The sequence below is a fragment of the Chiloscyllium punctatum genome, chromosome 23, assembly GCF_047496795.1.
Source record: "Chiloscyllium punctatum isolate Juve2018m chromosome 23, sChiPun1.3, whole genome shotgun sequence".
NCBI lineage: Eukaryota > Metazoa > Chordata > Chondrichthyes > Orectolobiformes > Hemiscylliidae > Chiloscyllium > Chiloscyllium punctatum.
Genome location: NC_092761.1, coordinates 82,725,632 through 82,752,097, shown reverse-complemented (window position 1 = coordinate 82,752,097; position 26,466 = coordinate 82,725,632). Strand labels below are relative to the sequence as shown.

At 41.3% G+C, this 26,466-nt stretch overlaps 1 protein-coding gene across 1 annotated transcript in view; it reads left to right on the top strand.

The window, feature by feature from the left end:
* LOC140494188 (NF-kappa-B inhibitor delta-like) overlaps positions 1-26,466 on the top strand; it is a 131,028-nt gene that overhangs the window by 50,738 nt on the left and 53,824 nt on the right. The window contains exons 2-4 of the mRNA XM_072593305.1: positions 1,269-1,390; positions 15,024-15,069; positions 25,030-25,316. Coding sequence (XP_072449406.1) covers positions 1,269-1,390; positions 15,024-15,069; positions 25,030-25,316 — 455 coding nt within the window. The remainder of the gene's footprint in view (positions 1-1,268; positions 1,391-15,023; positions 15,070-25,029; positions 25,317-26,466) is intronic.

Below are 26,466 nucleotides of genomic sequence, written 5' to 3'. Positions count from 1 at the left end.
GATTGGGAGGGTGTCCAGAGTAAAAGACAATGGCAGTGCTCATAGTGGTAGAGAAATAGATGAAGATTGGTGTTAAGAGCAGAAAATACATCAACTCTGCTGACAGCAAACTCACACAGTGAAGTTGTTGAACTCAAAGTTGAGTCATGAAGACTGCAAAGTGCTAAATGGAAATTGAAGAACTGTTCCTCCAACATGTGTTGGGTTTCACTGGAAGTCTGCAGCCAGCCTCAGACTGAACTTTGATGCAGCACTGAAGTCAAATAATGCTGCACAATAAATGGTATATTAATTACTTCATAGTCTTAGAGTCATAGAGATGTACAGCATGAAAACAGACCCTTCAGTCCAACCCATCTATGGTGACCAGATATCCCAACCCAATCTAGTCCCACCTGCCAGCATCTGGCCCACATCCCTCCAAACCTTTCCTATTCATATACCCATCCAAATGCCTCTTAAATGTTGCAATTGTACCAGCCTCCACCACGTCCTCTGGCAGCTCATTCAATACACGTACCATCCTCTGTGTGAAAAAGTTGCCCCAAAGGTATCTTTTATATCTTTCCTCTCTCACCCTTATCCTATGGCCTCTATGCCCCTCATCATTTTGTAAACCTCTATAAGGTCACCCCTCAGCCTCCGATTCTCCAGGGAAAACAGCCCCAGCCTGTTCAGCCTCTCCCTATATCTCAAATTCTCCAACCCTGGCAACATCCTTGTAAATCTTTTCTGAACCTTTTCAAGTTTCACAGCATCTTTCCAATAGAAAGGAGACTAGAATTGCACGCAATATTCCAACAGTGGCCTAACCAATGTCCTGTACAACTGCAACATGACCTCCCTACTCCTGTACTCAATACTCTGACCAATAAAGGAAAGCATACCAAACGCCTTCTTCACTATCCTATCTACCTGCGACTCCACTTTCAAGGAGCTATGAAGCTGCACACCAAGGTCTGTTTGTTCAGCAGCACTCCCTAGGACCTTACCATTAAGTGTATAAGTCCTGCTAAGATTTACTTTCCCAAAATGCAGCACCTCACATTTATGTGAATATTGAGTGATAGCACAGGTGCATTAAGCAGCTGGTTGCGATTTTTTAAAATGTTTAACTTATTCCAACTTTCTTAGTTGTTAAAAAGTTTTATTCTTTGTTATTTTCAATCATCCAAAGATGTGTTGTAAATCTTCAGGTATTGCATGGGGTTTATCAGCATTATATTTGACATCATTTCACTCCAGGTTTATTTCTCCTGCTTTTCCAGCCTCCTCTGACCAATCACAGCAGCGACCTTATTTAGGTGTTCGTGTGAAAGATCCTGTAAAGGAACTCCTTAAAAGGAAACGCAAAAACATTGAGAACACTAACACAACCACAAATAGCACAGTAAGTATCATTTGTATTTATGAGTTTTCCAAATTGCATTCAAAGTTGATGTTTCAAATACCTATTATTCAACATTGTTCAAAAGATATTGTTTGCCGCCTTTTTCAATGTCGTTCCATTGGCTGCCAAATTACACTCACATAGTGGTTTGCCAATGCCACTTTTGAGTTATTCAATGAGCAGGATAACTATATATTGTCCTGCAAGTAATTATTAAAATCCACTCTGTGTTCACCTCAAAGCCATTAATCTGTTTCGGAAATCCAACCAGCTGAATGTTGCAGATGAAGATCCAGGGGTACAAATATTCTCTGCTTTCTCAATACCATGTGGTTTGGAATTGCTGATAAACACAGGGATATGTACTCATTTCAATTTATTTTAGTCTTACTGAAAAAGACAGATTTTGTTAAAGCTTTCCATCTTGCACGCATCAGAGTACTAATCCATTGGAGAAAAAAATGTGCTGATCAGTTGACATGCGCACCCTGATTAGTAGATGTGTTGTCATGGAGAATTGACTAATTCATGACTATTAACAGTTAATTGTCAGGTTTTAAACAATTTAAGCCAGGCAGCTTAATCCTGATTGGTCAAAATTGCATGTACTGGAAGCAATATGCATCAGTACACAGGGTCTTGTTCTTTGCAGAGAGAGAGAACATGTACACACACTACAGCTGTGTCAACTCAGCAGAATACATGACGGTCATTCACTGGTTCATTCTTCAGGGAAATGTCCTAACAAGTCAGAGCCACAGATTAATCTGTTATCCTGAAGGGCTGCAAAACTCACAGAAAGTCATTGGCACAATCACCTCATAAAATAGAAATAAAAAGAGGAACACGGAGCCTTTCATAAACCTATTTGCACTTTTCATCCAATTTAAATGTTGACAGTGTTGACATTGTTGTGATGCGCAATACCTTCACAAAATGTATTTATCTTCTGTATGTCATTTTTTAAAACTTGCACAGTTGTCAGATTAGCTGTTGTAAAAACAAAGCTGCTCAAAAATCTCTGAAGGAACTAAAAGTTTAAAAGTTAATTTGACCATTTGGAAATTAGTGTTTTTGTTATTATGGGCAATATCAATTCAGTCAATGACTTGGTTAGGTACTTTGATGTGTTTTACTCTTTCCTGAAGCATTTTGAAAATTCTGTCATATTTTACCAGTTTCATTATTAAGTCATATATAACCATCGAACAGAAGTACAAAATTTTTACCTTTGGAAGTTTGTTCTGCACATGACCTGTATCTAGAAAAATCACTTGAGAATCCCAACTGAATTATTGTAATATACTTGACTTAGGTCTCAAAACATCACTGTGTTGACCCTTGTTGAATCCAGCTGTTGGCGAACCATTTCCTTTCAATTTCTCAGATTACAAAAAGGATCACTTCCACGTATAGAGTATCAAAACTCACCATTGTGCGCCTGCACAATATCTGGGATGCACAGTTTGGTCACACACATTGTTAAGGCTTGCAACCTTCCAAAATTACAAATTAATCTCCTAGACTCTCCAGGAGGAAACCAAAAGGGCATTAACAAAATACTGTATTTTAATATTTCTTCTTTATTACAAAAACAATGGAGATGGAGAAAGAGTTTGTTTGACTAACACTTAAGAATCAGACAATCAGATGAAGTTTGTTCACTTTACAATTACCATGGGAAGGCTGCTGGACACTGTTGGATCACTCTTGGAGAGACCATGGAAGATGAGGCATTGGAAATCAAGCGATCAAATAAGGATCACCAGGAATATATCTGTCCAGAGGTGACACCACAAAATTTGTGAAAAACAGTAAAGCTCTCCAATGTTCTTAAATATCACAATCTATATTTTATACATAGGTTTTGATGTGGACATTTTAGTTCCCTTTGAAATGTAACTATCTTTGCTTGGCACATGGACACGCCTAACAAAACAGAAAAAAAATTTAGTCCATTTGAATTTTTTCCAGTGGCCTAGTTATCTGATGACAGATTGCTGTCTTGCCACAGACAAGGTGCCAAGCTGGCAGCAAGCCAGTGGGTGTGCCACTTCTCAGGAACTGGAAGAATTATTGATGTTTTTCTTATCAACCTATGCACAAGGACCTGAACCCAGGCCTCCTGGCTCAGAATTAGGAACACTACCACTGTGCTCCAAGACCCCCACAACTGGGTGAATTGTTTTTCTTTTCTTCTCCTGTAGTCATTGATACAAGGTGAATATAGTCAGACCAACCTTTTCTCCATCCATCTTCCCTGTTCCTGGGCTAAGTACATTCCTGCACATAAACTGAACCGGATGGATGTGCAGCTGATGGAGAGCAAATCTCACTCACTGATTGCCCAGATCTGTTTAAAACTTGCAACACCCCTGCATGCAAACATAAAAGAAAAGAAAATTGCAATTGTAAAACACTTCTCACAATCTCATAATGTCCCAAAGCACTTTACAGCCAATGAAACACTTTGGAAATGTAAAACTGAAGTCAGCAGAATTCCACTCTCTCTTTAGAGAGCAGTGATTCATGATGAGTCTAAACTGACAGTCACCATGCCTCAGGCAAGGGGCAACATGGAGCCTTCCATTGTAATCTCAGCCAGCATGGGAATTGAACATGTGCTATTGGTGTCATATGCATTGCAAACCAACTATTCAGCCAACTTAGCTACCAATCCCCTTGGAAGTGTACTCACTATGAACATTCATGTAGCCAGTCTTTGAGGGATCAAATGCTAGAGCTAAATCCTTATACACTTAACAGGCTTTTACTTATTGGGACAGGCATTGCAAATCATGCACCTCCAATGCCTTTTTCAGTTGACTCCTTTACATTTGAGCACAGGAAATCTTCAATTGATGCCCACAACCAGAAATCAATTAGCACCCCTTGATATACAATAATCGTCATTGTTACAATGTCAGAAATAAGAAAAAGGATAAAGACACAGCAATGTCACAGGAACAGAAATATGATAATGGCCAAATCATCTACTTTATTAATAGTGATCAAGCAATAAAAATTGACAAGGACACCAAGGAGTCTTCTGCTGTTCTTCCTTGAAATAGTTCTGGTGGACGTTTTGCATCCACCTGAGGAGGTAAATGAGATCTTATTCGAACATCTCAGTTGACAAATGACATCCTTGATAGTGCAGTGCACTCCCAGTACAGCAGTGCAGTGTCAGCCTTGATTTTTCTGCTCCAGTCTCCACATTACGATTTGAACTCAAGCCCACAACCTTCAAACTCTGTCTGTGTTAGCTCACAGAACTAGCATTACTTAGTTTGACCACAATTTTCAGAGGTCACTAATGTCTGGCAAATTGAGTAATCTTGGTGCATAATAAAACAAAGAACTGCAGATGCTGAAGATCTGAAAGCATAAAATCGAAAATTGTTGCAGAAACTCAGTGGGTGTGAAGAGAAAATCGAGTTAACGTTTCAAATCCCTTGAGCAATCTTCAGTTCTGAAGAAAAGTCACTGGACTCAAAACGTTAACACAGTAATTTTGGTATTGTTTCAATGCTGTTTCATTTCTCAAGCAGTTTAAGAAAAAATGCTTTATCAGCTATTTTTCAAACACAACAGTGAATTTTCAGTAAGGCCACTAGATGGAGCATCATGCTCTCCTGAAATATTCCCCATCAAGAAGGAATAAAGGCTTCTCACATTGTGCTCCATTGGTAAATTCCCAATGGGCAAAGAAGAGTGGCCTAGGAAGACTTTTACATACCAGGCTTACTGATTGCAAAGCAGCTTTAGCTAAAGTTTGTGGTCAGCTCTCTTACAATCATAGCTTAATACAGAGCAGGGAGGCCAATCAGCACGATCGTGCAGATGCTAGCTATAAAGTTAACCCACTTTTTTCTAGTTGGAAGAGAGAATGGAAAACACCACTTTCATGCTAGCATTAAAGACTAAATAATAATAAAGATAAAGATCCTTCCTGTAGTTTAAGAATTGATTTCATTTTTGTGGGGCAGTTGAAGGCTGTTGCAATGAAGATTGAATAAGTAAATGATTCTGCTCCAGTGCGTTTGCAGTATCTGTAGATAAGTGACATTTACTGAACCATCATAACCACATTGGCTGCATACAGCACCAATTCTAGACTTTCCAGTGTCACTGATGATATGCATAATGTAACCCAAAAAACCAGAAATTAGTTTCAACTTAATTAAGTTACAGTGTGGGTGTTTACAATCACCTTTGATGTCATGTTTAATCTTAATATCTACACAAATCAACATGTATTTATATTTAATAGCCAAATCATTAATTTTTTGAATAATACAAACAAATGATCAAGGAGAAATGGAAACAGTTTGAAACAGAAGCATTCAGAAAGGCAGTTTGTAATCAGTGGTTCTTGAGATATAGTCATAGTTGTGGTGTCACATGGCACAAACCAGTAGCTTTGCTTATGTGAAAGCAAATAAATTCTGTACCCTAACATTTTTACAACTGTATGGGAACAAAGCTAGGCCATCTAACCCTTAAAACACGGCTTCCCTTTCAATTAGATCATGGCTGATTTGTATTTTGAATCTATCTGTCTCTTTGTCATTGTTCCCTAATAATCTTATCTAATGAAAATCTATCAGTCTCACCTTCAAAGTTTCAACTGACCTCTCATCTTAATTGCTACTTTGTAGAAAGGTTTACAGCTTTCCACTGTCCAATGTGGTAAAAAGTGTGTCTCAATGTTCCCCTCAAAGTCTGAGCTCCAATTTTAACCTTATGTGTCTTGTGCAGTATTGTACTGAAGAGAATAATTTTCCTACAATCTCTTTTAATTCTCTTAAAGACCACAATCAGTTCACTCCTTAATCTTCTATGCATGAGGGAAGTCAAGCCTAGGCTGTGCAACCTATTACACCATCAGTCTTCATAGATCATTGAATCCCTATAGTGTGGAAGGCTCTATTGGCCATTCAGGCCATCGAGTCCACACTTACCCTCTGAAGAGCATTCCACCTAAACCCATCCCCCTGCCCTATGCCCATAACCCTGCACTTCCCATGCCTAAACCACCTACCTCTGGACACTGTGGGCATATTAGCATGGTCAATCCACCTAACCTGCACAACTTTGGGGGGAAACCAGAGCACCAGAGAAAACCCACTCAGACGCAGAGAGAATGTGCAAACTTCACACAGATAGTCACCTGAGGCTAGAATTGAACGCTGTCACTGTAAGGCAGCAGTGCTAACCACTGAGCAGCCCCAACAGGTCCCTTGGTCCCATTCTGAACCACAAACCTCAAGTCATATCTGTTTGCAATTGTGTAAGAGCTTCCTCCTGCCTAACTTATGTTATTCTTCGAGGGACCTATACAAGAAGGATGGATTGCACTTAAATTGGAAGGGGAGGGAGATTTGCTCGAGCTGCTCGGGAGGATTTAAACTAGTAAGGTGGGCGGGTGGGACCGTGGGACCCAGGGAAATAGTGACGAAAGAGATCAATCTGAGACTGGTACAATTTGAGAGCAGAAGCGAGTCAAACAGTCAGGGCAGGCAGGGACAAGGTAGGACTAATTAAACTGCATTTATTTCAATGCAAGGGGCCGAACAGGGAAGGCAGATGAACTCAGGGCATGGTTAGGAACATGGGACTGGGATATCATAGCAATTACAGAAACATGGCTCAGGGATGGGCAGGACTGGCAGCTTAATGTTCCAGGATACAAATGCTACAGGAAGGATAGAAAGGGAGGCAAGAGAGGAGGGGGAGTGGCATTTTTGATATGGGATAGCATTATAGCTGTGCTGAGGGAGGATATTCCCGGAAATACATCCAAGGAAGTTATTTGGTTGGAACTGAGAAATATGAAAGGGATGATAACCTTATTGGGATTGTGTTGTAGACCCCGTAATAGTCAGAGGGAAATTGAGAAGCAAACTTGTAAGGAGATCTCAGCTATCTGTAAGAATAATAGGGTGGTAATGGTAGGGGATTTTAACTTTCCAAACATAGACTGGGACTGCCATAGTGTTAAGGGTTTAGATGGAGAGTGTACAAGAACATTTTCTGATTCAGTATGTGGATGTACCTACTAGAGAAGGTGCAAAACTTGACCTACTCTTGGGAAATAAGGCAGGGCAAGTGCCTGAGGTGAAAGTGGGGGAGCACTTTTGGGTCAGCGACCATAATTCTATTTGTTTTAAAATCGTGATGGACAAGGATAGACCATATCTAAAAGTTGAAGTTCTAAATTGGAGAAAGGCCAATTTTGACAGTATTAGGCAAGAGCTTTCAAAACCTTATTGGGGGCAGATGTTCGCAGGTAAAGGGATGGCTGGAAAATGGGAAGCCTTAGAAGTGAGATAATGTGAATCCAGAGAAAGTATATTCCTGTTAGGGTGAAAGGAAAGGCTGGTAGGTATAGGGAATGCTGGATGACTAAAGAAATTGAGGGTTTGGTTAAGAAAAAGAAGGAAGCACATGTAAGGTATAGACAGGATAGATCGAGTGAATCCTTAGAAGAGTATAAAGGCAGTAGGAGTATACTTGAGAGAAATCAGGAGGGCAAAAAGGGGGCATGAGATAGCTTTGGCAAATAGAATTAAGGAGAATCCAAAGGGATTTTATAAATACATTAAGGGCAAAAGGTTAACCAGGGAGACAATAGGGCCCCTCAAAGATCAGCAAGGCAGCCTTTGTGTGGAGCCGCAGAAAATGGGGGAGATACTAAACAAGTATTTTGCATTAGTATGTGGAAAAGGACATGGAAGATATAGAATGCAGGAAAGTAGATGGTGACATCTTGAAAAATGTCCAGATTACAGAGGAGGAAGTGCTGGATGTCGTGAAACGGTTAAAGGTGGATAAATCCCCAGGACCTGATCAGGTGTACCCTAGAACTCTGTGGGAAGCTAAGGGAAGTGATTTCTGGGCCTCTTGCTGAGATATTTGTATCATCGGTGGTCACAGATGAGGTGCCGGAAGACTGGAGGTTGGCTAACGTGGTGCCATTGTTTAAGAAGGGTGCTAGGGACAAGCCAGGGAACTATAGACTAGTGAGCCTGACGTCAGTGGTGGACAAGTTGTTGGAGGGAATCCTGAGGGACAGGATGTACATGTATTTGGAAAGGCAAGGACTGAATAGGGATAGTCAATATGGCTTTATGTGCGGGAAATCATGTCTCACAAATTTGATTGAGTTTTTTGAAGAAGTAACAAAGAGGATTGATGAGGGCAGAGTGGTTGATGTGATCTATATGGACTTCAGTAAGGTGTTCGACAAGGTTCCCCATGGGAGACTGGTTAGCAAGGTCAGGTCTCACGGAATACACTGAGAACTAGCCACTTGAATACAGAACTGGCTCAAAGGTAGAAGACAGAGAGTGGTGGTGGAGGGTTGTTTTTCAGACTGGAGGCCTGTTACCAGTGGAGTGCCACAAGGATGGGTGCTGGGTCCTCTACTTTTCATCATTTATATAAATGATTTGGATGTGAGCATAAGAGATCTTAAACACTTAATGGTAAGGTCCTAGGGAGTGTTGCTGAACAAAGAGACCTTGGTGTGCAGCTTCATAGCTCCTTGAAAGTGGAGTCGCAGGTAGATAGGATAGTGAAGAAGGTGTTTGGTATGCTTTCCTTTATTGGTCAGAGTATTGAGTACAGGAATTGGGAGATCATGTTGAGGCTGTACAGGACATTGGTTAGGCCACTGTTGGAATATTGTGTGCAATTCTGGTCTCCTTCCTATTGGAAAGATGCTGTGAAACTTGAAAGGGCTCAGAAAAGATTTACAAGGATGTTGCCAGGGTTGGAGAATTTGAGCTACAGGGAGAGGCTGAACAGGCTGGGGCTGTTTTCCCTGGAGCGTCAAAGGCTGAGAGGTGACCTTATGGAGATTTACAAAATGATGAGGGGCATGGTTAGGATAAATAGACAAAGTCTTTTCCCTGGGATCGGTGAGTCCAGAACTAGAGGGCATAGGTTTAGGGTGAGAGGGGAAAGATATAAAAGGGACCTAAGAGGCAACTTTTTCACACAGAGGGTGGTGTGTGTATGGAATGAGCTGCCAGAGGAAGTGGTGGAGGCTGGTACAATTGCAACATTTAAGAGGCATTTGGATGGGTATATGAATAGGAAGGGTTTATAGGGATATGGGCCAGGTGCTGGCAGGTGGGACTAGAGTGGGTTGGGATATCTGGTCAGCATGGACGGGTTGGACTGAAGGGTCTGTTTCCATGCTGTACATCTCTATGACTCTATGTTGAAAAGTACACAGTAAGTGGCAGGACCTTCAGGAGCATTGATATGCCGAGGATTTTTGTAGTGCTAGTCTATAGCTCCTTGACAGTGGTAACACAAGTGGTTAAGATCGTAAAAAAGGCATATGACATGCTTGCATTCATCAGTCAGGGCATTGAGTACAAAAATTGCCAAGTCAGGTTGGAGCTGTATAAGATTTTAGTCAGTTGACACTGTAAGAGTATTGTGGACATTTCTGGTCGCCACATTATTGGAAGGATCTGAAGGTTTTGCAGAGGCTGCAAAAGGGATTCACCAGGAGTTTGCCTCAATTGGCGTGTATTAGCTATAAGGAGAAGTTGGACAAACTTGGATTGTTTTTGCGAGAACATCAGAGCAGAGGGGCGATGTGATTGGAGAATATAAAATTGTGAGAAGCATGGATGGTGGTTGATGGAGTCTTTCTCGCAGGGCAGAAATGTCAATTACACGGGGGCATGGTGAGAGGCCGAAAGTTTAAAGGAGATGTGCGAGGCAAGGTTTTTATGCAGATGATGTTAGGTCCTTGGAAGGTGCTAGCAGAAAAGGCATAGAAGCTGAACACAAAAGCAACATTTAAGAGGCATTTGGACAGATTCATGAAGAGGCAGAAAATAGAGGGGATATGGACCATGTGCAGGCAGATGGTATTAGTTTAGAATGGCATCACGGTCAGCACAAACATGGTGTACTGAAGGGCCTGTTCCTGCGCTGAAATGTTTAATAGTCTATGTTCTATAATGAAGAAGAAAATTCTGAAGGGGAGCATCTCGAGAGAGCAGCAGCAATTAAAGGGATGTCTGAGCTGACTACAAAATCCACAGCACAAAGCTCTGAGCAACAATAAAAGAGCTGCTTCATCTGACATGCACCCAAAAACGTAGTGAGTTGGAAAGGATCAGATTAGTTCATTATGTCTGCCCCACACTCATGATTGCTGGTGCATCACGACTGTACATTTTCCTCGAACAACATAGCTTGCCCAGCTTATACCTTCCTGCAGAGAGTCAGTCCTGATGTAATGAGATATTTCTGTTCTTGTGCATTCTTGCATTATAAGAAAATCGCCCAATAGCCATGCCATTTAAACTAATAGAGCAGGAATTACGTTATAATCAATATAGGTAAGGAAAGTATTTGTTCTACAGAAAACGGTCTAAACTCTTCAATCGAATTAAAGCCAATTTGCATTGAAGAAACAGGTGTTACAGCAGAACCAAATGCACCAGGAAAATCCAAGAATAGACCAGGGCCAATGTCGGAGAGAAAAACTATCTGGAAAATTCATCTTCAATGCCTCCCCATCAGAAATTACTTGTGACACGTGTTTGTTCCCTGTTGATCTTTACCTCTTATCTATGAGGTGATCTCTGTCCCAGTCAGAAACAGGTTCAATTCCATTTTGAAGGTAAAGTGTCCCTGTAATGCAGAGACCAATGTATTTGAAAAGAAGAATGCCCAACATGCAGTCTATTTGGACTTAACCAAAGATCGATATCATCAGGTCTCCCGAGTTTGTCAAACTGGAATAGTTTGTCAATGGGTTCCAGCCTGCATACTCAGAATGGTAGATGTTTGGAACACTCTTCCACAAACAGCAGTGGAAGCTGGATCAGTTGTTAATTTTAAATCTGAGATGGATAGATTTTTGTTAAGCAAAGGTATGAAGAGATATGGACCAAAGGCAGAGATATGGAGTTGAGCCACAGATCATCCATGATCTCATTCAATGGTCTGGAAGCAGACCATTTAGCCCATCAGGTTCACACTGACCCTCCAAAGAGTACCTAACCCAGACCCACTCTATCCCTGCATTTCCCATGGCTAATCCACCTAACCTGCACATCTTTGGATTGTGGGAGGAAACCAGAGCACCCGGAGAAAACCCACCCAGGCATGATTAGAATGTGCAAACTCCATGCAGACAGTCGCCTGAGGTGGAATCGAACCCAGGTCCCTAGTGCTATGAGGCAGCAGTGCTAACCACTGAGCCACTGTGTTACTCCACTTTAAGCCAACTCATTGCCGATGAATTTTTCAATGACTGATAAAGTTACAGACCTGAAGCATCAACTCTGTTTTTCTCTCTCCGCAGTCACTGCTGGGATAACTGAAATTATTTGTTTTTATTTCAGGTTCCCAGACATGCAGTATTTTGATTTTATGAAAGAATTGACATTTGGAGAGTGTTAATCAGTCATAAGTTTCACTGCCATTGAACTTAATCCCTTGTTTTAATTTATTATTTTTAAAGCTGTTTTAAATTTAAACACTATGCTGAATAGTCTGGAGAGAAGAGAAATTCCCTCCCTAACGGCATTGTGAGTCTAGCTACAACAACATGGCTTGCACCAGTTCATAAAGGCAGCTCACCATCACCTTCTTATGACCAACTAGGGATGAGCAATAAATGCCAGTCCGTCAGTGACACCCATGTCCCAGAAGTGAATAAAAAGGAAGGCTTGAAGGCCATTGACAAAGTGCCACACAGAAAGATGCAAAATAAGAGAAGATTCCATGGTGTTAAGGGCAAGGTACTGATATGGATAGAGGACTGGCTGACTGGCAGAAAGCAGACAGTAGGAATAAAGGGATCTTTTTCAGTATGACAGCCAGTGGAGTTCCTCAGGGGTCCATGTTAGGACCACAACTATTCACGTTACACATTAACAATCTGCACGAAGGAACTGATGGCATTGTTACTAAGTTTGCAGATGACTCAAAGACAATTGGAGGGGTAGGTAGTGTTGAGGAAACAGGAAGGCTACAGAAGGACTTTGATAGGCTAGGAGAGTGGGCAAAGAAGTAAAAGATGGAATACATTGTTGCAAAGTGTGAAGTCATAGTAGGAAGACTAGAAGCATAGACTATTTTATAATCAGGAAAAAGCTTTGGAAATCTGAATCACAAAGGGACTCAGGAGTCCGAGTTCAACATTCTCCTAAGGTTAACGTGCAATAAGGAAGGCAAATGCAATGTTAACATTCATTTCAAGAAGGCTAGAATACAGGAGCAGAGATGTATTGCTGAAGCCGAATAAGGGTCTGGTCAGTCTACATTTGGAATATTGTGAGCAGTTATGAGCCCCATATCTAAGAAAGGACATGTTGGCCTTGGAGAGCTTGGAGAGAGTCCAGGGGAGGTTTACAAGAAAGATCCCAGGGATGAAGGGCTTGTTCATTTGAGGAGAGCAGTTGAGGACTCTGGGTTGGTGGTCAATGGAATTTGGAAGGATGAGGGGTGACCTCACTGAAATTTACAGAATGCAGAGTGACCTGGGTAGAGTGAACATGGAGATGTTATTTCCACTGGTGGGAGAGACTAAATCCAAGGGTACAGACTCAGAGAGAAAGGATGACCCTTTAGAACTGAGATAAGAAGGAATTTCTTCTGTCAGAAGACGGTGAATCTGTGGAATTCATTGCCAAATTGGGTTGTGGAGGCTAGTCATTGAGTGTATTCAAGACAGAGATAGATAGGATCTTAATTAATAAGTGGATCAAAGGTTACAGGAAGAAAGCAGAAGAAAGGGGTTGAGTAATATATTAGCCATGATCAAATGGTGGAATAGACTCGATGGGTTGAATGGCCTAAATCTACTCCCAGATCTTATGGTCTTCAGGTCTATAGCGGAAAGTTAGTGAAGAGGAACAATCACTGTAGTATGAGGAAATCCCACTCTAGATGTGTGATGGTCATGAAGCCTGCAGCTTACTCCATGTATATAGAATTGTACCCATCACACTGGCCTGCCATATGCCCAGATTCAGTGTAGAATAGCAAACAAAACTTAACTTTATTTTGCTGTTCTTTTCATTCTTAAGTGCCTCAAAACCTCAAAATTCTTTTGTACTCCTGAAACACAAAAGGAGATGCCCCCAAGTGTAGCCAAATGAGTAAGGAGTGTGTTTGAAGCAAGTTATACAGCAGCAAGGTGTGGCAGCTTTCATGCAAATCAGAAAACTTCATCTCCATCAGTAGATGGGTACTGAACACCTAAATGCAAATTAATTAGCTCCGCTTGTCTATTTTTCTTTATTATTTTCTATACTAATTGTGAGATGGATAAATAGCCCATGTGTTCATATCTCACTGTGTTTGTATGTGTGCTGTACAGTTGCCCCTGTTTTATCATCACAACAAGCAATTGTGACAAGTTGTGGTTGGCTTAACGTTTTGTGAAGTTGCTTGCCAGAATACAAATAAATTTGACTTCTCTGCAAGCCTTCAAGAGGAAGGTAGATGATTTCTAGAATGTGGAAAGCATGTGAAGGCTAGGCAAGAATTTGATGTCATTAGTTATATCAATTACTTCAGGCTCCTGGAGTTAGCTTGATAGTCTTCGGAGGAATTTTTCAGAGTCAATAAGACTTCCAGTGTGAGATGCCCTCCTGTATGATCACTAATAATTTCTTTGGATTGTAAAAGATAACATATGTATAATCTGACTGTTGTTGAATTGGTTTCACTCCTTAATCACATCTCATTCTTTCTGGTATCGGTTTCAAGCCATCAAGGAGCTAAGGAGTCAAGAGAAATGCTGGGGAGATAAAGATGGGTGATGAGATGGAGATAGATGTCACCAGTGTTACCTTTTTCCTAGATCCATTGCCTTGTAATACTGGCCCTAACTCTAGATTTACATTTTAAGCTTTTGAAATGTATAGGCTCTTTCAATTTCAGTGTTAATTTAATTTAGAGTCAATAAAGAAGATACCAGTGTAGCTTGAAAGGCTATTCTTTGTTTAAAATTTCCCAGAAATCAATCGACAGGTCGCAACAATCATTTGTCCCATTTACAACCCATCTCTCACAAAATTAAAAGAAAAATGTGTAAAAGTTCTGTAGGTTAATTCTTGGGATTTCTGCATTTCTGGCAAGGGCAACATTTATTAGTCAAACCCAATTGTTTTTGAGAAAACGACAGTGAGTCACCTTCTTGACCAACTACAGTCTGTGTGGTGTAGGTATACTGAGAGGGAGAAAGTATAAGGGGAGAAAGTTCCAGGATTTTGATGTAGTGACAATGAAGAAATAATCAATGCTTCCAAATCAGGATGATGTGTGACTTATAGTGCAACTTGATATATGCCCATGATTTCTTCACAATAATTCTCTGTTGGTGGAGGTTGTGAGTTTGAAAGTACTGTTGAGGGAACCACAGAACATGCTTTTAATGTCGATCATCGTATGTGCTTTATGAAATAGAACTAAACAAACTCTGCTAAATTGAATTATGATATTTCATTTATGGATGCATTAATTTAAATCATTGAGGTGGAAAACATACCAAATACATTCACCATCTTAAACTTTCTTGTATTTACAGCTACAAAGGCAATGCATGTAATTGCTTTTCTAACTTAACACTTCTTTTTATATCAAGCAGATGGTTTTGCCACACCTTTCGATGACATGCTATTCACAAATAGGTAAGATTCATCATACATAACTATAAAATAAGCAGCATAATCGCGGAAAGGAACTGACACATTCCAGACTGAACAATGGTGCAAAGAACTTTTTACATATTTAATTACACATAAAGCCATTTATTTGTTAATTGTTACAGAGTCCCATTGATTTTCTGTTGATAGTTGACCTTGCTTTTATCAACTAACTAAAATCTCTTGTGCCAGCTGCCATTCTGTTTATCTTAATACAACTGTGTTTATACATTGACTGCCAAGTGCTTCCACATAAGCCTATCATTGTTTTTACAATCAATTGCCTTTCCAAAATAACAGACAAGGGATGGAATATTTATAGGGGTTTATTTTGGTTTGTAAAACATCTAAGTGATGCACAGATCAGATAAAGAGAGACATTCTCAGGAATGTCTCTTTCTGAAAAATGGCCACTTCTGTGCAAAGAACTGGCAACTAACTATCAGCCAAGCCTAGTCATAGAGTCATACAGCACAGAAGCAGACCCTTCAGTCCAACCAGTCCACGAAAACCATGTTGCCAAACTAAACAAGTCCCATCTGTCTCCGCTTGGCCCATATCCCTCCAAACCTTTCTTATTCATGTACTTGTCAAAATGTCTCTTAAATGTTGTAGGAGAAACTGAGGACTGATTAGATTCCCTACAGCCTGGAAACAGGCCATTTTGCCAACCAGTCAACACCAACCCTCCAAAGAGTAACCAACCCAGACCCATTTCCCTCTGCACCTAACACTATGGCAATTTAGCATGGCCAATTCACCTATCCTGCACATCTTTGGACTGTGGGAGGAAACCAGAGCACCCAGAGGAAACCCACGCAGACACAGAGAGAATGTGCAAACTCCACACAGACGGTCGCCCAAGGCTGGAATTGAACCTGGGTCCCTGGTGCTGTGAGGCAATAGTGCTAACCAGTGAGTCACTGTGCTGAAGACTGCAGATGCTGGAGATCAGAATTAAGAGTGGGGTGCTGGAAAAGCACAGCAGGTCATGCAACCTTTCACCTTGGTTATGGAGAGAGATAGGTGCGCACAACAAGGAAGTTTTTACAATTGGGGGAAGGGAAATTACGATGCTGTAAGACAGGATTTGAGGAGCATACGTTGGGAGCATAGGCTGTCAGGGAAGGATGTGGTGGAAATGTGGGACTTTTTCAAGGAGCAGATACGACGTGTCCTTGATATGTATGTACCGATCAGGCAGGAAAGAAATGGTCGTGTGAGGGAGCCTTGGTTGACGAGGGATGTTGAATGTCTAGTAAAGAGGAAGAAGGAGGCTTACATAAGGTTGAGGAAACAAGGTTCAGACAGAGCAGTGGAGGGATACAGGATAGCCAGAAGGGACCTGAAGAAAGGGATTAGGAGAGCTAAGAGAGGGCATGAAAAATCCCTGGCGGATAGGATCAAGGATAACCCCAAGGCATTCTATGCGTATGTGAGAAACCTGAGAATGACGAGAACGAGGGTAGGTCCGATCAAGGACAGTGGTGGGAGACTGTGTATTGAGTCGGAAGAGATAGGAGAGGTCTTGAACAAGTACTTCTCTTCAGTATTTACGAACGAGAGGGACCGTATTGTTGAAGAGGAGAGTGTGAAACGGACTGATAAGCTAGAAGAGATACCCGTTAGGAAGGAAGATGTGTTGGACATTTTGAACAACTTGAGGATAGACAAGTCCCCCGGGCCTGACGGGATATATCCTAGGATTATGTGGGAAGCAAGAGAGGAAATTGCAGTACCGTTGGCAATGATCTTCTCGTCTTCACTGGCAACTGGGGTGGTACCAGGGGACTGGAGAGTAGCGAATGTTGTGCCCCTGTTCAAAAAAGGGAATAGGGATAACCCCGGGAATTACAGGCCAGTTAGTCTTACTTCTGTGGTAGGCAAAGTAATGGAAAGGGTACTGAGGGATAGGATTTACGAGTATCTGGAAAGACACTGCTTGATTAGGGACAGCCAGCACGGATTTGTGAAGGGCAGGTCTTGCCTTACAAGTCTTATTGAATTCTTCGAGGAGGTGACCAAGCATGTGGATGAGGGTAGAGCAGTGGATGTAGTGTACATGGATTTTAGTAAGGCATTTGATAAGGTTCCCCATGGTAGGCTTATGCGGAAAGTCAGGAGGCATGGGATAGAGGGAAATTTGGCCAATTGGAAAGAAAACTGGCTAACCGGTCGAAGTCAGAGAGTGGTGGTAGATGGTAAATATTCAGCATGGAGTCCAGTTACAAGTGGAATTCCGCAGGGATCAGTTCTGGGTCCTCTGCTGTTTGTAATTTTTATTAATGACTTAGATGAGGGAGTCGAAGGGTGGGTCAGTAAATTTGCAGATGATACAAAGATAGGTGGAGTTGTGGACAGTGAGGAGGGCTGTTGTCGGCTGCAGAGGGACTTAGATATGATGCAGAGCTGGGCTGAGGAGTGGCAGATGGAGTTCAACCCTGCCAAGTGTGAGGTTGTCCATTTTGGAAGAACAAATAAGAATGCGGAATACAGGGTTAATGGTAGGGTTCTTGGTCAGGTGGAGGAACAGAGGGATCTTGGGGTCTATGTACATAGATCTTTGAAGGTTGCCACTCAGGTGGATAGAGTTTGTAAGAAGGCCTATGGAGTATTATCGTTCATTAGCAGAGGGATTGAATTCAAGAGTCGTGAGGTGATGTTGCAGCTGTACAGGACTTTGGTTAGGCCACATTTGGAGTACTGTGTGCAGTTCTGGTCGCCTCACTTTAGGAAAGATGTGGAAGCTTTGGAGAGGGTGCAGAGAAGATTTACCAGGATGTTGCCTGGAATGGAGAGTAGGTCGTACGAGGATAGGTTGAGAGTTCTCGGCCTTTTCTCGTTGGAACGGCGAAGGATGAGGGGTGACTTGATAGAGGTTTATAAGATGATCAGAGGAATAGATAGAGTAGACAGTCAGAAACTTTTTCCCCGGGTACAACAGAGTGTTACAAGGGGACATAAATTTAAGGTGAAGGGTGGAAGGTATAGGGGAGATGTCAGGGGTGGGTTCTTTACCCAGAGAGTGGTGGGGGCATGGAATGCGCTGCCCGAGGGAGTGGTAGAGTCAGATTCATTGGCGACCTTTAAGCGGCATTTGGATAGGTACATGGATGGGTGCTTAATCTAGGATAGACGTTCGGCACAACATCGTGGGCCGAAGGGCCTGTTCTGTGCTGTATTGTTCTATGTTCTATGTTCTATGTTCAAACCTCTGAGGAGCAGGACAATCAACATTTCAGACAAGAGCCCTTCATCAGGAATGCTTTTCCAGTACCCCATTCTCAACTCTTAAATGTTGTAACTGAAACCATATCCACTACTTCTGACGGAAGTTCATTCCACACATGAAACACTTTGTGTAAAATGTTGCCCCTCATCTCCATTTTAGATCTTTCTCCTCACTCCTTAAAAATATGCTCCCTAGTCCCAAAATCCCCCACCACGGGAAAAAAACACTTGCCATTCACCTTATCTATGCTCCTCCCGATTTTATAAACCTCTCATCCTTCAACATCCTCGCTCCAGTGAAATAGGTCTCAGCCTTTCCAGCCCTCTTCCTATAATTCAAACCTTCCATTCCCCGCAACGTACTGGTAAATGTTTTCTGAACCCTGTCCAGCTTGGTAGTATCCTTCCTGAACAGGGCAACCAGAACTGGACACAGTATTCCAGAAGAAACCTCACCAATGTCCTGTACAACTTTAACATGCCTACCCAACTCCTATACTCAAAGATCTGAGCAATGAAGACAATTGTGCTAAATGTCTTCATAACCACCCTGTCTACATGTGACAAAAACTTCAAAGAATTATGTACTTGAACTCCTAAGTCTCTCAGTTCAACAAAAGTACCCGAGGTCTCCTTTGAAATGAATAAGTCCTGCTTTTGTTTGTCTTGCCAAAATGCAATTCCTGGCATTTGGCCAAATTAAACTCCTCAGCCCATTGATCCAATCAATAAAAATCTCTTTGTAATCTGAGATAACCTTCTTCACTGTCCACGATATTACAAATTTTAGTGTCACCTGCAAACCTACTAACCATGTGTTCCACATTTTCATCGAAACCATTTATATAAATGACAAACAAAAGTGTACCCAGCACTGATCCCTGTGAAGTGCCACTGGTAACAAACCTCCAGTCCAAAAAATAACCCTCCACCACCACTCTCTGTCTCCTGCCGTTAATCCAATTTTGTGTCCAAGTGGAAAGCTCACCCTGAATTCCATGTGATCTAACTTTACTAATTAGTCTACCAAGTGGAACCTTGTCAAAGGCTTTACTAAAGTCCAAGTAAACAACATCTACCACACTGCCCTCATGGATCTTTTTGGTCACTTCCTCAAGTTTGTGAGACACGATTTCTCTTGTACAAACCATGCCGACTATTCTAAATATTCGTTGCCTCTCTGAATACTAAATCCTATCTTGCAAGATCACCTCTAACAATTTGCCCATCACTGAAGTCAGAGTCTCAGGTCTACTCCTTACTCCCAGGCTTCTCCTTACATGTCTTTTTAAACAAAGGCACAATATTAGCCATTCTCAATCATCCACCACCTCAACTGTACTTATAGATGATACAAACATTTCTTCCCTAACTTCCCACAATTTCCCTGGGATACATTAGATCAGTCCTGGAGATTTATCCATCTTTAGACTTCCCAACACGTGCAGCACATTGTCTTCTGTAATGTGAGCTGTTATCAAAACATCAATATTTATTTCCCTGCATTCTCTACCTTCCATTTCCTTTCCCACAGTAAAAACTGACAGAAAATATTAAGTTAGTATCTCTCCCCTCTCCTGAGGTTCAACACAAAGACAACCTTGTGGAATCCTTGCTGCTGCAATGCAGTATGTCAGTATAAGATCTACGAGATTAGTCCAGACACTTAAATGCCTGTGAATATAATGTGTGCACATGATGGTCAGCTATAATAAATATCTATTGGATTCTTCAATACCATGGTATCCACACTCAATTTCTTAACATATGAGGGATAATGTATGAGATGAGGGGAGAGTGACAGACCTTGATGTCAAGACTGCACTTAAATGAGTGTAGCATTAAGGAGCCCTAGCAAAACTGGAATCAATGGGAATCAGGAGGCAAACTCTCTACCAGTTAGAATCAGCACAGTGGCTCAGTAGTTAGCACTGCTGTCTCACAGCGACAGGGACTTGGGTTCAATTCCTGCCTCGGGTGGCTGTCTGTAGTTTGTCCATTCTCCCTGTGTCTGTGTGGGTTTGCTCCGGGTGCTCTGGTTTCCTCCCACAGTCCAGTGATGTGCAGGTTAGGTGAATTGGACATGCTAAATTGCCTATAGTGTTCAGGGGTTTGTAGCTTAGGTGCATTAATCAGGAATAAATGTCGGGGAATAGGTCTGGGTGGTTACTCTTTGGAGGGTCGGTGTGGACTTGTTGGGCCAAATGGCTTGTCCCCACACTGTAAAGAATCTAATCTAATCATACCCTGCACTTAGAAAGATGGTTGTGTTTACTAGAGGTCAGTTATCTCAGCTCCAGGATATCTCTGCAGAAGTTCCTCATGGTAGTGTCTTCCAGACATGAAGTCACAATGAACAATGGAATACCATGGTGATGGAGGATGTCACCAGGGTTAGCAAAACTGAATAGTGGTGTTAGTTTTCCCTGGACCATGTGATGAGATACTCAGTGGAAGCAGCATTTGGGTGGCACAATGTACTTGAGAAGGAAATGACCAGATTGTACCCCATAAAAAAGATGCATTTAATAAGTACCATAATCACCTCTTTCAAAATCTAGAAAGAGCCAAGAATTATCAGGACCAGTGAATCTACTTCAGGAGATCACAATGTTTCTGCTTTACAGCCATCTGCAGTTCTTTCAGTTTTCATTGAGCATTCCAGGCAGTTTTTGTCAAAGGGTTGAAAATGGTGCAGGAACTTGGATGAGTAGAAAAGGTTAAACAACTCCTAGTCTCGTCAGAAATCTTAGCCCACTATGACCCAAACTTACTGACGATTGCTGTGACAGATATATCATTTACAGGATTTGGGGCAGTACTATTTCACTTGCAGAACGATGACAAACATAGACCAGGTTGCTATTCCTCTAGGTCACTAAAAGAGACAGAACAGTGCAATGCCATGATAGAGAAAGATGCATCAACAGTAACATGGGTGTGCAAAACATCTTCAGGTTACGTTATGGGATTACAGCTCACCAGACCATAAGCCATCCATCACCATTTTGAATATGAAGGAAATTGACAAGATGCTGCTCTGAATTCTATGCTTCAGACTCATTGAATTCTATTTCCATTTCTGAACATAAAGAAATGCACTAAACAGCAGCTGACACACACTCCTTAGGATACCATCATGTGGAACTGAACAGGAGAACTGAGGCTTTCTTGAGGTTGAAGTATACACTTCCTTAATCACTCCACACTCACTATTCAGTCAGGGACCTGGGTGTCACTGGCTAGGCCAGCATTTATTAGAGACAAAGAGTCATAGAGATATTCAGCAAGGAAAAAAGTTCGGTTCAAATCATCCATGCCAATTGGATATCATAAATTAATCTAGTCCAATTTACCATTATGTAGTACATATCCCTCTAAACCTTTCCTATTCATTTACCCATCCAGATGCTTAATAAATGTTATAATTGTACTAGCCTCTACCACTTCCTCTGGCAGTTCTTACCATACCCTCACCACTCTCTGCATGAAAAAATTGCCCCTTAGGTCCCTTTTAAATCTTTCCCCTCCACCTTAAACCTATGCTGTCTAGTTTTGAACTCCCCTACCCTAGGATAAGCACCTTGACTGTTCACCCTATCCATGCTGTTGCTGAGTCAAATTCATTGCTGTGGGTCTGAAACCACATGCAGGTTAATCAGATAGGTTTTTACAACAACAGTTACATCGTCACCATTAAGCTGACTTTTTGTTCCAGATTTTTATTGAATTCAAATTTCATTATTCGCCATGGTGGGATTCAAATCCATCGCTCCAAAACATTAACATGGGGTTTTCCAATTACTAATCTGGTGACATTGCCATTATGCTGCTGCCTCCCAACTTGCTAGCTACTGAAAGGAAGTTGCAAGAGAAAAGGCAAGCCTAAGAATGGGATGAAGCATGTTGTCAGATCTGGAAATAGCGTCTGAAAGGGTAATCAGACTGTGTGTCCAACAGCCCAATATTTTGGATGAGACTTATGAATCTTTCACAAGAAATTAGTTGTACTGAGAGCCCTGGTGACTTGGTATTCTTCAAAGAATACACCAAGAATATATTGAAACTACAAAGTCTTGCACTAGAGTCTGAGACAAAAAAATACTGCAGATGCTGGAATCCAAAGCAGACAAGCAGGATGCTGGAAGAACCCAGCAAGCCAGACAGCAACAGAAGGTGGAGAAGTCAGCCCGAACGGTTATGTTGACTTCTCTACATTCTGATGCTGCCTGGCCTGCTGTGTTCTTCTAGCCTTGTGCTTGTCTACTACGTACCAGACCTTAGCATCAGTCTTCTGACCAGGCAATAGTCATACTATAGAAGAAATAATTGATTCTTTGTGTCATAAATAGCCAAAAACAAAAGGAATTACTATGACCACCTCCCTATCCTTAATGACTTTGGTCACTCTTGAGAAAGACTAATTGATTTGCTTGATCTTAAGAGTAACATATGGTTAACGATTGCTGTTCAAGATGGATTGAAGTTAGTTAATTGTGCAGCATTACAGCAGAAGCAGTCATCAAATCCCTCAAGAGAATTTATTCCATAGAAGGGATCCTAGACAGTATAGTTTTGACAATGGACAGCTGTTTATGAATTAAAGATTCTAATATTCCACAAATGGATGTAACTTCATTCATGTTACCAATTTACTTTGCTACCCTTAAACAAACAGAGGAAATGAGGGAAGAATAGAAACAATTAAAGTTTTATTTATAAAAACAAAGAGTTAAAGACCTCAATCTCACTCTTCTAAATTATCAAACCTCGCCACTACAGCATTGGCCATCATGGGTAGAGTTATTGATGGGTAGGACTGAGAATACAGCTTCCAACTTTGCCACACATATTAAAGTCTAACATTACAGATGACAATGGTGAGACAGAGTAACATCGTGAGGAAATAACAAAGGAAAAGTCAAGCTTGAAATGTTAATCAGAGAACACCTCATTAGCAGTCCTTAAGCTCAAGCAGAGAGTATGGTTCAGGGAACAACAGAAGGAAGGTGTACTTATTGAAAAAAATTTAAGATTGTATATAGTTGGGAATGACCATGATATCCTCATTAACCATAGTATCTTAATGTCCTTAAACACATAGCCAACTGAAACATGGACTCAGTACTCAGATAAAGAACCAAGCTCTACAATAAGTTGGGAAAAAGTGAGGACTGCAGATGCTGGAGATCAGTGTTTAGATCAGAGTGGTGCTGGAAAGGTACAGCAGGTCAGGGAGCATCCGAGGACCAGGAAAATCAATGTTTCGGGCAAAAGCTCTTCATCAGGAAGCCCTTCCTGATAAAGGGCCTTTGCCCAAAACGTCGATTTTCCTGCTCTTTGGATGCTGCCTGACCTGTTATGCTTTTCCAGCACCACTCTGATCTAAGTTCTACAATAAGCTGTACAGCCACCCAGGAGAAGAATACCATTGGACAAGTCACCACAAAGCTGAGCCCTGTGCAGTCTGATATTGTGGAGAGAGATGTAAAATATGAAAGGTTGAAAGTAGTGGTGGTGTTGTGGATTAGTGGATCTAACATTAGAGACATATATGACAACGAGGTAACAATGACATCAGAATCGGATGACTAGCTATGAAGGTCCAGATGGAAACAGAAACATTGTGTGAGGGTTCAATATATCATTGGTTGCTAACAAAGAGTTTTGTGTCAAGCCATGGATCCAAACAACAGATATTTGGAAAACTAGCAGCCTCAAACAACCCTCTACAATCTAACCACTTAACAAAGCAGGGGTTTCTGTCCTTCATTTTCCATATGTTCTGACTTTCCTCTCTGTGTAAGGGATAGGTTAACCATTTTACTGGATTGTTAGTATAAGTCAATGAGGAAAGCAATCATTAAAGTAAGTAGATTTCCATCTCATCAAGCTGGTCCATGCAGGAAGCATTTTATGCCTTGTACTCAAACTGTTATTGCTTTCATTATTCACCCTTGTGATTAGTGTAACATCAACTTGTGCACCGTGTCCTCAGTAAAAACTATTGTTCAGTCTCTTTCATTGTTGCCATAAATGGGAAAATGTTGTCGGACAAATCCTCATCAGTGTTCACTATATTGTATGAGCCACATCTTCTTTCCTGGTACAGATCTACAAGTTCTTGACTGGGTTAAAGCATTAGAGAAAAATCACTTGGTGCTCTTACAAGAAGAAGTTTTTGCCTTTAAAAAAGTGCAGTTTATCATTAAGTTAATCACGATTTGCAAGTTACATTAATTCGATAGTGTCTGTAACAATAACTGTGAGGGAGACTGAGATGGCAACACTTACTCCTTTGGGATCCAAAACTGTTCTCCCAGCATATCCATGTGACATTATCATATTGGACTGTGCTGAAGCCACTCTTTAGCCTTAATCCTTCAGACATTTATACCTTTATTACTTCAGAAATAATAAAATTATTATTTTACAAATCCGACATAAAAATGGACCTAAATACAGTCCCTGGAAGAAACAATACAATTCCAAACAAAGAGATGTATCCTGACGTATTGAGTTGATTTTAATTCCACAATTCAGACAGAGTATTAAAATTGACTTGTGAGCTTGCCAGTAATGCAGTAATGATGAAATACGATATTGCAACATATCCCATAACGAACTTGTTTAATGTGACTGCGTTTAGTGTTGCTACATATTGAATGTAAACATTCTGTCAATTTGATTGGTGCTATTTTTATTTGTTCTTAGGACATCCTATGTTCCCGGAGACTGATATTCCTTCACCATCAATGCAAAATGCTGAAGAGGGAAATTTCCACACTACATGGTTGCCTCAATCGTCTTCTGCTACCCTGCAGCCGTTACCACAGTGGTCACCATGTCCCGAATACCCCTTACATGAGACAGTAAACACCTCATACATGCAAGACATGTGTATGCAGCCTGTCTGTTCCAGCTATGCAGTAGTGGGACCTTCCTCGGTGATGTCTTACACTCCACAACCATTGTTGAGCAACTTTGGGGTGAATTGTCAGGTATGATACAACCAGGATTTTCATGTGTTGACACAAAATATTGATTATTAAATACATTAGAACATACATGGGGGCTGTGGAGCGGATGGTGCTCACTAATGGCTTATTTGGTATTCTTTGGTGGAAACAAAAGTTATGGGTTCCTTCTTTTTGCACTCATGAGACATGGGCATTGTTGGTTGGGCCAGCATTTATTGTCCATTCCTAGCTCCCCTTTAGAAAGTGGGAATGAGCTGCCTTCTTGAACCGCTGCAGTTATTGTGATGTAGGTTGATGCCCTTAGCAAGGGAATTCCAGGATTTTGACTCAACGACAGTGAAGGGTCGGAAATATATTTTCAAGTCAGGATGGTGAGTGTCTTGGAGGGGAACTTGCAGGCGGTGGTGTTCCATGTATCTGCTACCCATGTTCTTCTAAATGGAAATGGTCATGGGTTTGGAAGGTTCTGTTGAAGGATTTTTAGTGAATTTTTGCAGTGCATTTTGTAGATAGTACACACAGCTGCTACTGGACATCAGTGGTGGAGGAAGTGATGCATGTGGGCTTAGTACCAGTCAAGGGGGTTGCTTTGTCCTGGGTAGTTTCAAGCTTTTTGAGTGATGTTGAGCTGCATTCATCCAGGCAAGTGGGGAGTATTCCATGATTTGTGCCTTGTAGATGATAGACAAGCGTTCGGAGTCAGGAGGTGACTGCAGTGTTCCTAACCTCTGACCTGCTCTTGTAGCCATTGCATTTATGTGGTGAGTCCAGTTGAGTTTCTGATCAATGGTAAACCTCAGGATGTGTGTTGCAGGTGATTCAATGATTGTAATGCCATCAAATATCAAGGGGCAGTGGTTAGTCTGTCCCTTATTCGAGGTGGTCATTACCTAGCATTTGTGTGACGTGAATGTTACTTGTCACTTGTCAGCTCAAGCCTGGATATCGTCCAGATTTTGTTGGATTTGCACATGGACTGCTTCAGTATCTGAATGGTGCTGAACATTGTGCACTTGTTCCTTGTGACAGATTTTTAACGTCCTCATTCATTTTTCTATGCCAGGCATCAGACCAAGCTGGTTGTTGAGACAGAGTTGTAAGCAAATCATGTTTTTTCCAAGTAACACGTCATTCTTTTTCTAAATCAGAGTTCAATACGTGTCACTGAGGT